This window comes from Dendrobium catenatum, unplaced genomic scaffold (assembly GCF_001605985.2).
Source record: "Dendrobium catenatum unplaced genomic scaffold, ASM160598v2 fragScaff_scaffold_963, whole genome shotgun sequence".
NCBI lineage: Eukaryota > Viridiplantae > Streptophyta > Magnoliopsida > Asparagales > Orchidaceae > Dendrobium > Dendrobium catenatum.
The window spans coordinates 938,261-955,462 of NW_021319425.1; the positions used below are offsets into that span (position 1 = coordinate 938,261).

A 17,202-nucleotide genomic window follows, 5' to 3' on the forward strand; every position below is an offset into this window, starting at 1 on the left:
TTGATCATGGATTTACATGCTCTTAAATATAGCAGGGAAGAAGTGATTGGTAAAGAGGTCTGCTCTAAAAAAAATCTCCTAAAGATCTTATCAGTTTCCTAAACCCAAAAAAAGAACATAAATCAAATAAATCATTCTTTAAGACTCTATCCATGTAATGCCATGCTTCACCAGCCTTGTGAAAGTCTTCTAAATTCAAGAGATCAAATTTGCCACTTGATTCTACCTCCACTTTATAGTTAATAAATACATCGGTGAAATTAATACTAATCAGATTAACTACCAATTGGATCTCTTGACAACATTGCACTTTTCTAACACCGAAATTCTGTCCTCTTAAGTTGAAGTCGTCATTTATTAAAGTCTTCCCAAAAGAATGACAACCCACCACTTCAACATTATTAAGACACCTAATCACAACACCTTATAAGAACTTATTAATTCATATCAACAAAATTAATAAGCAATAGTATAGAAACTATCTCAGCCTAAAATCAATAAAGCACTTCAAAAAAGGTTACTTGAATAATAACCCAAGCCTATGATTTTATTAAATCCGTTCCTAAGACTTGGCTTGGAAGAATAACCATAGAAATCTCCTCCCTAACTGGAGAAATTTTTTGCTTCCTCCTTTCTTTTGCTGGAATGAACTATCACCATCACTACGCAAAAAGCATTTCTTATTCTCTCTCTCTCCTCTCTGCTCTACTTTAAATCAAATTTTCACCATTAAGTAAACATGCTCAAGCAATTAAACAACCCTATATTATCTGATCTAATCCTTAATTATCCTTCTGTCGCATTGCATTAGTGGGACTTTTAAGTTGAATCCATATTATTGACCCTTCTGCACATCCAGTTTTTGTCACTCACAGCCCCGATGCATATTACTTATAAGATATGAAGAAAATATACAAAAAATTACTAATACAAAACCTTACAGTGAATTATCTAAATTAACACAAACTTTCGCTGAAAAAATGAGAACTTGTCCAATTTTTTAATGGAGAAAAGTTACCATGATGAATCTTTAAAATCCAACAAAACAATACACCAAGCCACTATTCATGCATTGAGCTTACAAAAAAAAAAGGATCAGTTTGGTGTTCTCAGCTTACAATAATATGCTATTCATCAGAGGTTAAAAGAGGTTTCCTAGAAAGTGTTCTGAGCTTTATGCATGTTTAAGAAAGGTGTTCGAGCAAAGGTTGTTAGATTTCATACACTCAAACTATCATTGGTGTACAATTAATAATAAACAAGTGTTGGATGATTTGTTGCATATAATATCAGGTGCCGATGGTGAGACGAAGAAAGCAAGGTATCAAAGTAAGACGATGAAGCGCCAAGCTTCTAATCCCGCAGGAAGCGCAGGCACATATGAAACAAATGATGACGGCAGTAAAGCAGGAGAAGACAAAAAAAACCATTAAAACCAAGCCAAAGACAGAGCAAAACACATCAGATTTGACCAAAGCTAAATGTTAATAAACTAAGACATGCTATTGATAGGAAATACTTGAGTTCGCAAGTAATCCAAAAGGAAATACTTGAGTTCGCAAGCAACCCTAGCAATAATTGATAAAAGCAACGAAAATAATGCAAAGATATTGATGAAATCAATCCAAAATGATAGATTGTAATAATGAAATCAAAGCAAAAGCAAACCCAAACTTCAATTCGAGAGGAGGATCGATCTCACTCAATCTCTAGATGATGAATCTAGATCCCAAGATGCTAAAGAAAAACTCCAAGAGAACCACCCAAAGCAAGCATAACCCAAACCCTAAACAAGCCATACTATTAATACATTAATTCCCTAATTCAAATAATAATAATTCCCTAATTAAAAAAAAATTAATTCCCTAATTCAATTTTTTCCTCTCACCCTAGCCACCCAACCCTCTTTACTCCTAGTAGGGCCCACTAGTGTGGGTAGCAAGAGGTAAAGGAGGCGGTACATGACCGCCTCCTATAGACCTGGGTCGGCTTTTGGGCCGGCTTGACCGGTTCATCCTGAATGAACCGGCCTAACATATATGGCTAAAAAAATGCCATTAAACGATGTTGCTGAGCCAAATGATCAACATCTTTAAACAACTTGCATGTTTCTCTGAACTAAACAGGCACTTAATATGTCTCTTATTTTCTAAGATTGGGGGTGATCTCAATAAGTAGGGTTTTTAAAGTTCTCCAAATTCATGGCTAAAATTCCAAATTTAACCTCCTTAACGCTACAGAGCCGTGATGACAACCTAAGCACGTAAGTTCATAATAAACAAACTAAGACAAATTTCTATGCACTGCCAAATGCTGGCCCTTAATGTCTTGGCACTCGAATTATATAATCTTCTGCGTTCAAAATGTTGCACAAATAGGGAAACACGATGCCAATAGTCAAGAGAAAATGATCTGATATTAATATCTGTTGGAAAACCAGCAAAGTTGAATGAAGTCATGGATGTTAATCAAAGCATTCATTTTACAAAACAAGTAGTCAAAACCATGATGCCATTAGCAATCCAAAAGACTCATCATCTATATTCCTTATGCCAGCCGAAATGATCCTCGAGTTAACAATATTCAAACAGCACTAATTTGACTTCCTAATAGGGATCCACAGGGGCTCTGAATTTTGCTCCAGCATAGATAGCAGCATCACCCAGCTCTTCCTCGATCCTCAATAGCTGAGTAGAAGAAATAAAATTCAGCATAGCATATTCGCCTTATTTTGAATTGAAGGAACATGAAAAAAAAAAAAGAGAAACGAATACATGGATAGGTTTAAATTTTCAAATTTAAATGGTTTTAAAGCTTTTTTTCACACAGAAGTCGCATAAAACCTTTAATAATTTATGAATGTATTATGAATCAATATTCTATAAATTTGAGCTTTTCATTTCTTCTTTGACTTCCATTCACTCAAATTATAGTCGTCCTGATGAGGACATCGCTTAGAGATTCAGACACGTGTACCGGCGACGGAATCGTAGATCGACGGCTACGATTCAACATCTTTACTTTTGACGCTTTATATTTTATCTAGTTGTATGCATGATATTTTATTTAGTTTGTGTTGTTTTTCCGCTTTTATCCTTATGGGGAGTATCTTGTCATTGTAGCCCGGATGGCAAGTTTGTACTTTTCTTTTCATGTTGAGAGGCCTATATATAGTGGCCCATTGTATTGTAAAAGGATGATGAATGTTTAATGAAAAATTTCTTGTGTTTCTTCTTCTTCTTGTGTGATCACTAGAGGGAAGGGAGAGAGCTCGAGGTGAGCAACTGCAAGGCCCACCAGTCGTTAGAAAAGTCCACGGCTCGTGGTAATTTCTTCTTTTCTATTTTAGTTGAGTTACCCTCATCCTCCTTCCCCTCTCCACCCGCAGGCCCCTTCTCAGGCCTACCTCCACCAATTGCTTAAACTCTCCCATCCATTTCATCCCCTAGCACCACCACATCAAGTCCAACCAACATTCAAGCCCACCTCAACCCGACGGCAAATCCCTCTTCCCCTTGGACCGCCGGCCACCTCCTCATTCATCAAGCCATTATGATGATTTCAATCATCATAATGACTCCCTAACTTAGATCCAGCATTAATGAAGAAATTAGTGAATTTTGAAATTCAAATTTCGAAATTCAAAACTTTCCTTATTTGCGAAATCTAAATAAGGAAAGTTTCTAAATTTGAATCCATTCGAAATTTAATTTTGGAGGATTCATTATTTTCCCGCCTCGTTGTCATATCTTGTTTGGAAAGAGTCTAAATCCTCCCTAATTCATTTTCCCCCTCTATCCATGCCGCTGGCCTCATGCTTGGCTCCCCCCCATTAAATCCCCAATCAATGCATTAAATACAAATTAATTTGAAATTAAATTTCAAATTAAACTCCCTCTAAATTCACTCAAATCCTGAAATTAATTTCAGGTTTAGAAATAAAACCTCTCTCCCTCTCTCTCCATGCCGCCGGCCCCATGCTTGGGCCCCTCCCATTAATCCTCAACCAATGCCTTAATTACAACTAATTTGAAATCAAATTTCAAATTGGTTTCCCTCCAAATTTACTCAAATCCTGAAATTAATTTCAGGTTTGGAATAAAACCTCTCTTCCTCTCTTGGATCAAACCTAATTCTCCCACCCTAGTCACCCCCTCTTCTCCACCTTTGGGCCGCCCCTTCTCTTTGTGTTCTCTCCTCCTCATACCTATGGTGCATGGCCGACATGAGGTCGACCACGGCTTCGCTTACAACGACCGAGGGGAAATCGACATCCTCCTCTCCCCCTTCTACGAGCCTGACTGGGAATACGACGAAACGGTGGAAAGATATGTCAAGCGCATCCTCTAATGCTTAGCAGAGATGATCGATCTCCAAAAGCCTAAGACGCCTTGGCTTCTCGTTGGGAGATCTAACCCTTGTCCGTCCGTGGCTACCTCTCCATCAACAAAGATCTTCGGTACCATCTTCCTAGTGGCAGTTTCTCTCATCGTATGCTTCATCTTCAACCGCTAAGCCTAAGAGTGATTGAGTGAGTAGGAACTCTAAGTGACCATGTCTTGATGTTATACTGTGGATTCTTGCTTACTTGCTATTAGTACTACTATTTAAATTTTGTTGTTATTGCAATTGTCTTGCTAACCTCTTATAACGGCTTACCATTATTTAATCTTACAACGAAAAGTTCTAAGAATTTAACTTGATAGAAGCATGAGTTACTAATTAGCAACGTGCAAATTCAATCTTTATTGTTACAATTCCAAAGCAACTCTTCGCATGTTTGCCTTACATCACGTCCAATATAGGAAAAGAGAAATCAGGGGGTTAAAAGTTTCAAAATAAGTTATAAGTGGCTTAAAATGTCAGCCCATCCGTCCTCATACTTTAATAAAGATTTCAAAAATTAAAAAAGCCAGTCAAAATCATAAATATAATAATTTTGATTGAATTTCAAGCAAATTACAGTAATTTATTCTAGCTTTGACAGAATCAACGAACTTAAAAGCCAGCCAAAACAAACAGATGATTTCGACCAACTTAGGATCCGGTCATATGTATGCACATTTGTCAAAACAGGTACTAAAACTATGATAGAAACTTATCATCAACATCGCAAGTAATTGAAAGGTTGACGCATTAAACTTGCCTGATTGTATTTGGCGAGACGCTCAGATCGACAAGGTGCTCCAGTCTTGATTTGGCCCTAAGAAATAAAGGATGCGTGTCAACTGTAATGTACTTGAGAGAGTATTGTAAAAGATGTGCAAAAAAAAGCAAGATAAAAATAACTCACAGTTGCCAGGCCTACGGAAAGATCAGCAATGAAAGTATCCTCGGTTTCACCACTGAATAGCGAGGAACAAAGTTAACTTGGTTATAAGAAGTAACTACTAAATATGAACCTATAGTCATTCGTACCTTCGGTGGCTTGCCATTATGCCCCAGCCAGCACGCTTAGACATCTTCACAGCTTCAATGCTCTCGGTAACAGAGCCTATCTGGTTCACCTGCCATAATATTGCAGAAATATTTTCAGAATTCCATCTCAAATAACTGTGAACTGAGTCAACAGCCAATGTGTTAATGGCATAAATACTAGCAAGAATGAAACTTGAGGCAATTGGTTCGATATAAGAAAATCAAATGAACATAGAAGAAGCTCCAACTGGATACTTCAATAACAATCAAGGAAAGAGCATTCACATGCATTACCTTCAAAAGAAGCGCGTTGCAAGTTTTTTCCTTAATAGCCTTGGCAACACGCTGTAAAATTCAAACAAGAAAATGTTGAGAACAAAAAGAAAGAAATGAGAGTATTTGGAAACTTCATAAATTTATCTAAGAGCTAAGATACTTACAGTGGGGTTAGTGACAAGAAGGTCATCGCCAACAATCTGCACTTCCTGACCAATCTCCTCAGTCAGCTTCCCATAATGGGTCCAATCATCCTGATCAAATGGGTCTTCAATAGATGCAACGTGATATTCTGATACAAATGATTTGTATACATTTTTCAGACTATCTCCTGATATCTTCTGTGAGCCATCATTGTTCTGCGGAAAGGAGCAACGTCCGTCATTAAATGTGAAGGTAAAGCAAAGTAGGAATAAAGAAAAAATTAAGGAGCTGCAGCAAACAAAACAATCAAACAAGAATGCAAGCTGAAATTTTATCCTAGCAAAACAAGAAAAGTAGCATACCTCCTCTTTGAAGTTGAGATCATATGTTTGATCCTTATCACTATAAAACTCAGAGGCAGCAACATCCATTCCAATAACAACCTATTGATAGACGCAGGTAAAAAAACAAGGGAACAGATAAATCAACAATGCATCAAATGTTATGGGAGTAAAAAAATTACACGAGTCAAAAGAAGGTACTTTGCCGGTATAACCAGACTTAGCAATAGCAGTCTTCAACAACTCAAGGCCTTCCTTGTTCTCCTGTATTTCAGTTAAACGTTAGAAAAAGGGGAAAACTTGATTCCTATAGAGAGAAAATAAACGGGGATTTGATAAATAAAGGGCAAAAATCATATTGTTCACAAAGATTACTATCTCCAGTTGACCCCAAAATGCGCAAATGCATGTGTTAACAAATTTCTTACATCGCAAATACAATAGATGCTAAGAAATAACCACACAGAGAGAATCCATCCAATAATGTAGCATGATTAGAGTAAGTTCATTGTTAGAGCACCTTCTAAAAGGAACTAGCAAAGCCAATAGTAAACTAGAATTAAGAGAAATATCATAAAGATTATGTTATGGGTTTCATGCAAAATAGAAAAAAGGATGATGGCCAACGTTAATCTGATTCAAAAAATAACGGGTCAGTCATTGACATTTTCTTAACTGCACTTTCAACACCAAAGCCACCGGTTGTGCTGTGAGGCCAAACACGGCAAAAGATATAATAGGAAGGTCAATCGATGGACACTTACAGGCAAGCAGTTTTCCTTTTAGGAAACAATACTATGACGGGAACCTTACGGTAGAAGATGATCTTTGATGCAACTAAATGATATGAATGTAAACAAAGTAAAAACATAAGAGCTTCAAAGAGATAATGAGGCAGCCTTGCAACTGTGGAAATGTGAAGAGTACACGTCATTCTGGATTACATAGACAATGAAGTAGATTAAAAGGAAGTCAAAAAATGAATTTCTTAAATTTGGAAATGATACATCTAATATCGAAATTAAAGTGGCCACCAACAATTTCTTTTAAGGAAATTACACCATTATCAGTATAAAGCACAGACCTGAATATTAGGTGCAAAACCACCTTCATCCCCAACATTGGTAGCATCTTGACCATATTTCTTCTTAATAACACCCTGGAAGAGTGGAAAACAAATCATCAGAAGAGAAAAAAGCTGCCAGAAAGAGGTTGAAAATTGGCACGTGGACAATCTATCACCTTTAGGTTGTGATAAACTTCAACACCCATCCTCATGGCTTCCTTAAATGAGGTTGCTCCAACAGGAAGGATCATAAACTCCTGAGTATGAAAACAAGCAAAAAAACACTAGTTAGAATTTTCAATAACGAGCATACTCTTTTCCAGAAAAGGAATGTCCTTTGTTAGAACAGGTCAAGCATTTCAAGAAAATAAGTAAATAACAACATAAGCTTATATCTGCACTCAACCAATGCCCACTACCACAGTTAGGATAACTCTTAATATCAATAGGGAGATAAATTTACCTGCATAGCAAGCTTGTTTCCTGCATGCGACCCTCCATTGATAACATTGAATGCTGGTACAGGTAAAACCAGATTCTTGTTTCCAGCAAGATTAGCAATATGCTGTAGATAACAGAAAATAGCTGATTTACGATGGCAAAAAAGACAATGCATAAATAAACAGTTTTCACAAACCTGGTAGAGAGGAATCTTCTTCACTGCAGCTCCAGCTTTGCATACAGCAAGAGATACTGCCAATATGGCATTTGCACCAAGCTGAAAATTAAAAAATATTAATTAAAGGCAGTCTGTAGCATGAAGCCTAAATTGATATGTTGCCCTAGAGGTTCAGAAAATGTTACAGCACCTTTTGTTTGCACCAACCCCACTGATTAGAGGTCCCATCAAGCTCTTGCACCATGAAGGTATCAATCTGTGATTGCTCTGTTGGATCCTGTAAATTTTCACAAATATATCAGCAACCACTGAGGGTCCAAAAGAAAAAAATAGCTATTACAAGATAATAACTGGACATAACTTTCCAATCAATGCCGGTCCAATGATAGCGTTCACATTCTGAACAGCCTGCATAAAGATGGATAGACAAGATAAGTTCAGCAATTTTAAAGGTAAAGTTTATTTAATCGATATACAAAGAGTTGCCTATAAAGCAATTAGAAACGGAATTAAATATTAAGCAAGACTAAATGCAATCAAAGACTACATTGAATTAAAAATTCAATTTTATTGGGTTGGAGGGACTATCTCAAGTTTAATTTTGCATAAGTTCCTGAATAACAACAATCAGTGAATCTAGCAAAACAATTTTCATGTAAATTCACAGGAATCTACAATAAGCAAACAAGATGAGAAAAATAAAAAATAAACAAAATCACTTTGTTGTTGTTGTACTTGTTCGGAAGATGCACCTATCACTCCTAGTTAAGCTAAGGAGGAAAATAAATAAATAAAATTGATCATTATATAAGTATAAAAGTAGATAAATTTTGATTTCTTTCTCTCTAAGAAGATATGATTTCTTTCTCTCTAAGAGTTTAGGTCCTTTAGTATTATTGTTGAACCAAATCAACACCACAACATTAAGGCACGTGTACTCTTAAAGTCAAACAAAGATCTCTCAACATCTCTGTTTTATGATGTCGGTATGTCTGAATAATTTAACTGCAATGGGTATCTAGCACCTACACTAGCGTTGTTGGGTCCCAAGCTCTGAATGAGAAAAGTAGGGGGTTGTGTTAGATAGTTGACAACCAACATAAAACTTGTCGAACAATCATGGCATGAGTATCAAGCACCTACCACTCTTATTCAAGCTAAAGTATGAGAAAATTTTAAACATTATATAAGCAAGCATGTATATTAAAATTTTGATTACTTTCTCTCTATGGAGATTGATAATCATGGATGAATTGTGTTTATATGTTTGATCCAAATATGTCAAGTGGAAAGCAGCTTAACCTTGGGTAAATAAGGCTAGAGAGAAGGGAAAAAAAGGTTGAGAAAATTCTTTGTATTCTCACAAGTGAACCAATTATAAGAGGAACCGATTGAACCCCTTTTGAAGAAGGAAACACTGAATAACATGAGAACATAAATCAAAAAGAGAGGGGAGAATGGAGAGGGAAGAGGAGAGGGAGAGGGAGAGGGAGAAAAGATAGATCAATCTTTTGCCAAAGGCCCGTATTCAAGGTTTTGTTTGGACAACTTTAAGCCAATTTTGTTTTCTTCAAATCACAAGCACACCGGCTTTTCACAAACCACTTTTCAACTGTTTTAAAATTTTGTTATTTATTATAGTTTTTCATGACCGAGTGCATCATCATATGTGCATATTGTGGTTTCTTAATCCAAGATTTTGCAATATTATCAATTATATTTTAAAGAAATTAAATAATAACTTCAAACAACAATTTTTCCTACAAAAGTTTTACAATAAATTTATAAACAGCAAGGGATTGAATAGTCAAACGTTTGTTGTGGCTAGCTTTGTGGATGCCATGAAGGTAGGCACATATTGGATGAATGGTATAGACAAAAATTACAGAAAAAGTCTAGTGAGGAATTTCAACATAGAATGCAAGTCAAACAATTGTTAAGCAATCCAAAACATTTATGACCTGCAATTACTGGTGAGTTAGACCAACTAGGTATGAGTCCCACATATTGCAAGGCAGGTACTACTAAATATTTGTGGTGTCTAGGCGACTTGCCTTGTCTAATTGAAAACCATTCCATGTCCCCACCATTGTTCAAGCAATTTGCCATGGATGACTCATCGGATGGCTTGTTGCATGTGAATTGTACTTAGAGCGGTTCAGTCGATTCAGTCATCTCATCTTAAGCAATTTGATTCAAGTTTAGACTTGTTCAGTTCATTGAACTAGAATGACCATTGTGCGCTTGACCCCAACACACATGTGGGTACACTGCACTTTCTAATTAAAGGGCTATTGGCTCAAAGTTATTTATATAACCATGTTATTCAGATACCATTGCAATCTATCAAAAGAGAGTGCTTCTGTTCAAAGTTTATCTTAAACTATGTTATTAGAAAGATTAATTGTGATTATGGCATTTCTCTTTGTTATCATTAAATTCACCATAAGAGATGCCAAATTTTTTGGCAGACATCAATACATAATCAAAATGTTTTTTAGATAATTGTTATTTACAGACAACAAATGAAACCAAGTTAAACAATCGATTTCTCCTAATAAGATAGCAATTACACATCACATGTCGCCAAAGCAAGCAACACCTTAACAAAAATAACATTTCAACAAAATCCGTAGGCATGCACCAGATGAGCATTCGTAAATATGGCCTTTCCCTTGGAAAAAGAGGCAATCATACCAACCTTAAGCACACCTTTGCCAAGATGTTCAGACCCTCCATCTCTAAGCTCCAAAGCTTCATAGGCTCCTATATAAGCAAAAGAAACATATCAGAGGTAAAAACATCAGCATACCACAATACACATTATAGATGACTTTCCTCATCGTTGACTGAAGTTTATGGACTGATTCCGGAACATCAAAATCTTGCACTTACTGACCATAACTAAGGACGAGCCAAAATCTACTGAAGCGCTAAGCTATTTATTCAATTGTCTCTCACTTGATTAGCAGCAGAACAAATATTTCGTTCGAACATAATCGGCAGCATATTCCAATTAAAACCCAGAAAGAAGCAAACCCATTGTATGAGATCAGATACCTGTGGAGGCACCACTGGGCACTGCAGCTCTTGCAAACGTTCCGTTGCTGAGGTGAACATCCGCCTTCCATCAACCACAAAACAAAAACAAAAATCAACATAAGTGAAGCAAATGCTTGCAATCTTTTCTGACGAATACCATAATCGCAAAAACCGAAACCGATCACTGAACGATAGATCCGGACAAATAAACGCATAAAAAACCTAAACTAAACGGCCTCAGTTCCGGAGATCACCTCAACAGTAGGGTTTCCACGGCTATCGTAAATCTGCCTAGCTTTGACAGACCTGATCGTCACCATTGTTCTCCAGAGGATGTGCGGCAACTACAGACTCAAACCAAAACCCCGCGCTATATCGACGGTAAAAGCAAGTGAAGAGTGCTGGCTACTGGGGCTATTTATAGAGGAGCGAGGTCTCGAGACTTGTCCGTAGAAAAGGACTGCAGCCGTTGGATTTAATCCAATGGTAAATGGAGAAGGCCACATTACCATTCCTGACGTGGCCTAAGTCGACGGTTTGCCAAAAAAAAAAGGATAATACTGTGTCATATAAATCACAATTTTTTATTTCTGTATCAAATATTTATTTTAAAATTAAATTAATAAATTGAAATATTTGTGCTTTTGCTAATTAATCTATTAAAATTTTAGTTAAAATAAAAACATGCTCTATGAATTCTTTTTTCCTCCCACCGGACAATGATGATTGAAACCAACAATATGTTGCCTCTCCCTCTGGACGGCCAGTATTCATTGAATCTTATGTCTTCTGGGGTTTTATTTTATTGGCTACATGGGGAGATCCTTTGGTGTCTCTCCCTGTGAATAGCCAGAATGCTGCAGGTTTCTATTCTGGTGACATTTCATTGACGTGATTTGATTTATGCTGGCAACCGGGGAGAGCCGTTTCACTGCTGCTTCGGTTACTACAGGCTTATGTTTTTGTTGTTGGGATACCGATTTTTCCATGCCCGACATTGCTGGTTTCGTTTAGAACTGAGTCCGGTTATGACCTTTTTGATCTCTCTGAGAAGGATTTTGTTTTTGTTAAGAAGTTTCCCTTGTATTTTCTCTTACAGTTTTTGTTAACCTGTAATTTTGGTGAGTTAATATACGGGCTACGCCCTAAATTTTTCCCAAAAAAAAGGCCTCCCTTTAGGCCATTACTGAGCTTTTTTTTTTTCTTTTTAAAGAGAGTTTGCAGACTAACCTCTTTCATAATTTCATTGCTCTAAAAAAGAGTTACAGGTACACTAAAAAAGAAGGAAAAATTGTAATTTTGCTGTAATCAAAGACAAAATAAACAAAGGATGCCATCATGCCAATATTTCAATTATAACCAAAAGGACCAACAAAGGCTATTAAAAAAAATTAATACTACTGCTAGACTCGGGAGGCAGCTAAAAGAAATCTCACATAAGCAATAAGAACTATCATGGAAGTAGACAAAATCCGATTGCCAGGGCGGACAGGTCATTCAAAGGAGAAATTATTTCGTTGTGTACACACATTATATAAATAGTGTATACACACTTTGAGTAAAACTATATATATATATATATATAATGTACAAAATATGTATACTTACTGTTCGGACGAAAACTTCCCGTCCATATTTCGCATGGAATAATTTCTCAATCCAAGAAAGTAATTGAAAATAACAGCCAGCCTGAAGCAGCATCAGCAAGCTGGAAAAAAAATTGCCAAAGCACCGTTGCAACCTTCCAGGGAAGGTAGAGGGGACAAAAAACTGATCATTGTTCAGCCAAAAGGATCATGAAGGACAGAAGGAGATAATGCCAGCCGATGGATTTATTATTCTGTGCGGAGTCTGAAGGGTTTTTAAAGATCAATAAAAATACGTCACATCATCATTTGGTATCCGCACAAAATAATAGCTCCAGAGAAGATCAGCAAAACAATTCACAAGCCTAGAGAACTAAAAATTGGCCAACTGAAAGTATTCAGAAAATAAAAGAACTATTAATGAAGTAATTGAAGAATCTCAGCAAAATTCTTCCTATTACTGAGGTTTTCTAAGTGCTTTTTATTTTCATGCATTATTATTATTTTATTTGCTATTTGCATACAAACAATTTTGTTTTCTTAAGTTTCTGCATCAATCTGTGTTTTTTTAATAACCTGTAAATTAATTTTAAAATAGAATTAAACATAAATTTTTTATAATTCTTATGAAATTTAACAAACTTAAAATTTTTAAAGTAAATGTGAAAATTTTATATATTTTTAATATTAAGAACTTTGTCAATAAAAGAAAAAAATTGAAAAAATTATAATAATTTCTTCAACTTCTAATGTTACAAAATTAGAAGTAGTTTGGAAAATTTTTATTAATTTCACTACACTCAAGTTATCAATATCATATATATGACTCCATTTTGGCTTTTATATTTCTAAGAATTAAAAATAGTAGGAAGAGGAAAATAATCATTATCTAAAAATTAAAAAAAATATATTATAGTTTTTCCTATTTTCAAAATCTAAAGTTTTTTAGAATTACAAGAGAATATTCTCCCTCATCATATTTAGCGAATTATTCGATATTAGATATTAAGGATAAAAGTACTTTATATAATATGATTATATATAACTTGACCAAATAAATTTTGAATTCTCTAATAAATTTTATTTTAACTAGAGAGAATTTAAAATCAATCATAAAGATGATCATATATAAAATAATTTTAATCCCGAGTTATTAATGAACTCCTATTTGTGACATTTGATTTCTTAACTTACTCGGAAATTAATAGGAATACATAAATTTAATCCTTGTATCTTAGAAACACATGAAACAAATGACAGGGAATGTTAATATAAAAAATATAGAATCCATTCTTTTAAAAAAAAAAATTGGGTAAATTTCTTTTTAATTTTTGAAAATTAGAAAATTAGTTTTCTTGAATAATTAATTCATTCAGAACCTGAATAATTAAGCGCTCAAATTTTGTGTTATGGTCACAAAGTTTTTTGTTCGTTAGAGAATTAATTGGAATTCAATTATCAAGATGTAATTAGTGATGTGATAAAATTAGCTCTAATTATGAATTTTTTATGGATGATTATTTTCTATGCAATGATTAAATCAATGGACAATTCAATCTTTTAAATTGAGTAAATTATACTATAAATTCAATGGTGCAATTTCATATTTTTTAAATGCTCATAGAATATCCTCACCTGAGACGTGACAACCGCAGTGTACGCCCAAACCTATTTTTTTTGTTAATTTTCCCGAGAGCACAAAGCTGAGGCATCACCAGCCCCAATGTCACGATGTCTGCAGAACAAATTCCTAACTTTGAATTTTCCCCTTTTCCAACCCCAAACATTGGTTCATTCAAGTCATATTAAGTATTTTAAGACTCATAATAACTAATTTACTCAGAATGAATGATCATTAATAGAAAATTATCCATATTTTGACGACAAAGACAGTCACATTGTTTGTCTAAAGGCACTCACTAACAAGGAACGTGACTCTCAATTTTGTTGATTTGATCACAATAATTTTTTCTTTCAAGGTTAATTTTCAACTTTAAAATATCTCAAAATTTTATTTTTATCAAAGATTACTAAAAATCACATTGATAATGCACACTAAGTTAAAATATATTTTTTTCCAAAAATTCCTCAAATGCATGCAGACTTATTCTTTATCCTAAGTTATAAAGATTGGGATATTCATGTCCATCTGTCGATCTGTTTAAGTTACCAAATAACATGAAAGTCATACACATTTGTTTTCCCTCCTACTGATATATCAATCAACAATTCCTCATCCCCCTCTAATGTGGATAACATATATGATTATCCAAATGTTGAACCATATCAAATGCTCTTGCATTCATTCTTGAAATTAAGATATCCCTTTATGATGAGTTTAAAATAAACATATTTAATTAGATCCCTCATATCCTTGTAATGATATAACTATAGCTGATGTCTACATCAATATGCCAATATCCCCTTCCATAATTAGATATAAATTAAAATACATCAATTTTGTAATCCCTCCAAAATGAGGAAAAACTACAACTTATCAAAAGAAATTGATTCTAAAATGTCTTACCACTTCAAATCCTATGCTTAATAATGGCCACCTTGAGCCTGCCTAATCGGGCCAACTTATAAAATTAATTTTATCATATTTTATGTCCTTGATCTCCTCCTTATTTACTGGTCAAGTCACTCTTAGAAAACTATAAATAAACTTCTCATTATTCACCGAGGGGGGAGGAAGAAGGGACCTAAGCAAGAAGAGAATGAAGAGTTCTCTTGCCACTAGACTACTCCTTGACCACCGCCAGACTTCAACCCGGTCACTGACTGTCGTCGGACTTTCGCCCGGTTACAGATAGATGTTGCATTTCTGCCTGGCCACCAATTAACACCAGACTTCAGCCTATCATTGGATTTCTACCCGACGTCGGACTTTCGTCCGTCGCCGGATTTCAACCCGACATCGGACTTTCGCCCGTCGCAGGACTTCCACCCGTCGCCGGACTTCCGCCCATCGTCGAACTTCTACCAGCCACCGGACTTTCGTAGGACTTCTACGTGACGCCAAACTTTTGCCCGTCCTCAGACTTCTACCCATTGCTAGACTTCTAGCCGATGCCTAACTTTTGCCCGACTCTAGGCTTTCGCCCGTCACCGAACTTCTGCACATCGTCAGACTTCTGCCCATCTCCAAACTTTTATCAAACTTCTACCCAACCCAGGACTTCCGTCCGTCGCCGGATCGACTTCTACCCGTCACTAAACTTTCATCGTACTTCTTCTTGACGCCAAACTTTCGCCCGTTACCGGACATCTGCCCATCACTGGACTTTTATCGGACTTCTACCCAACAGCAAACTTCGCCCATCGCCAGACTTTTGTCGGACTTCTACCTGACGTTGAACTTCCAGACGTCACCAGATTTCTGCACATCGTCGGCCTTTCGTCAGACTTCTATCCAATGCCAGACTTCCGCTCATCTCAGCATTTCTATCCGACGCCGAACTTCCACCTGTCAACGATCCTTTCGACCTCCATCACATGTCGATTACAGTCCTTTTGACCTCTATCGCCAGACAATAGTCCTTCCAACCTCTGTCGCCCGCCGATTACGATCTTTCCGACCTCCGTCTCTAGACAATGGTCTTTATGACCTTCGTCGTCTGCCGACTACGATCTTTCTGACCTCCATCACTAGACAATGTTCTTTCCGATCTCTGTCGCCCACCGACTATGGTCCTTCCAACCAAATGAGCACGCCAACAATGATTCTTCCTATTTCCACCATGTAACACACTCTATATGATGTATATTTGTTACATCATGCCAAGACCATCCCTCTAATGAAGGGCCTCTTTTGTAATCAACTGCAAATATTAATAGATTCATTTAAACTGGGCTATGACCATGATTTTTCCCCTTTTTATAGTTTTTCTCATAAAAATATTGACGTCTCTCGGACATCTGCCCATCGCCATACTTTTGTCGGACTTCTACCTGACGTTGAACTTCCAGTCGTCTCAAGATTTCTGCACATCGTCGGCCTTTCGTCAGACTTCTATCCAATGACAGACTTCCGCTCATCTCAGCATTTCTATCCGACGCCGAACTTCCGCCCGTCAACGATCCTTTCGACCTCCATCACCTGTCGATTACAGTCCTTTTGACCTCTGTCGCCAGACAATAGTCCTTCCAACCTCTGTCGCCCGCTGATTACGATCTTTCCGACCTCCGTCTCTAGACAATGATCTTTATGACCTTCGTCGTCTGCCGACTACGGCCTTTCTGACCTCCATCACTAGATTATTCTCTTGATATGATGGGAGATTAGAAAAAAAAAAAAAAAACAGACGTCAGCCATCAATGGTTGACATGCCTTGAACTTCATTTATTAGCAAGAGTCGGTCAACTACCTATGGGTTATATCAAAAGTTAGGTAACCATAGTTATTTGACTTGAATGCTCTCTTGATATTGGGTGAGATTGGGCAATCGAATTTTTTTTAAAAAAATTTGATGTTAGTACACTGTTTGATACAGAACGCCGAGTAATAACAAGATTTGGGTTGGACCATGACCAATGTAGGGCAGCACGATCAACAATGGGGGTCAATGTCTTTTGATGACTAGCAAAATATTAAAATTCTCAATAAATTCCAAATTTATTCTCTATTAAAAATCCCTTTGTGAATATATAAATATGTGGAGTATTTATAAATTTCTAGATGATGTATTCTAATAATTTCTACAATAA

General features: G+C 36.2%; 1 protein-coding gene across 2 annotated transcripts; it reads right to left on the reverse strand.

Annotated features, from left to right (window-relative positions):
• Window positions 1–2,394: 2,394 nt before the first annotated feature.
• LOC110100584 (enolase 2-like) lies at window positions 2,395–11,299 on the reverse strand. Of its 2 annotated transcripts, none has more exons than XM_020828152.2 (17): window positions 11,161–11,299; window positions 10,925–10,988; window positions 10,566–10,630; window positions 8,225–8,272; window positions 8,055–8,141; window positions 7,883–7,963; window positions 7,709–7,810; window positions 7,422–7,502; window positions 7,264–7,338; window positions 6,381–6,443; window positions 6,201–6,281; window positions 5,859–6,053; window positions 5,713–5,763; window positions 5,419–5,507; window positions 5,294–5,345; window positions 5,147–5,203; window positions 2,395–2,687 (listed from the first exon to the last, which is right to left on the reverse strand). In XM_020828152.2, exons 1-17 carry the CDS (start codon window positions 11,224–11,226, stop codon window positions 2,607–2,609), a joined length of 1,338 nt encoding a protein of 445 aa, XP_020683811.1. In that variant the 5' UTR covers window positions 11,227–11,299; the 3' UTR covers window positions 2,395–2,606. The 2 variants fall into 2 exon arrangements, with proteins under 2 accessions (XP_020683811.1, XP_028553369.1); XM_028697536.1 differs by lacking the exon at window positions 11,161–11,299 and adding an exon at window positions 11,064–11,155.
• Between the last annotated feature and the right edge of the window lie 5,903 nt (window positions 11,300–17,202).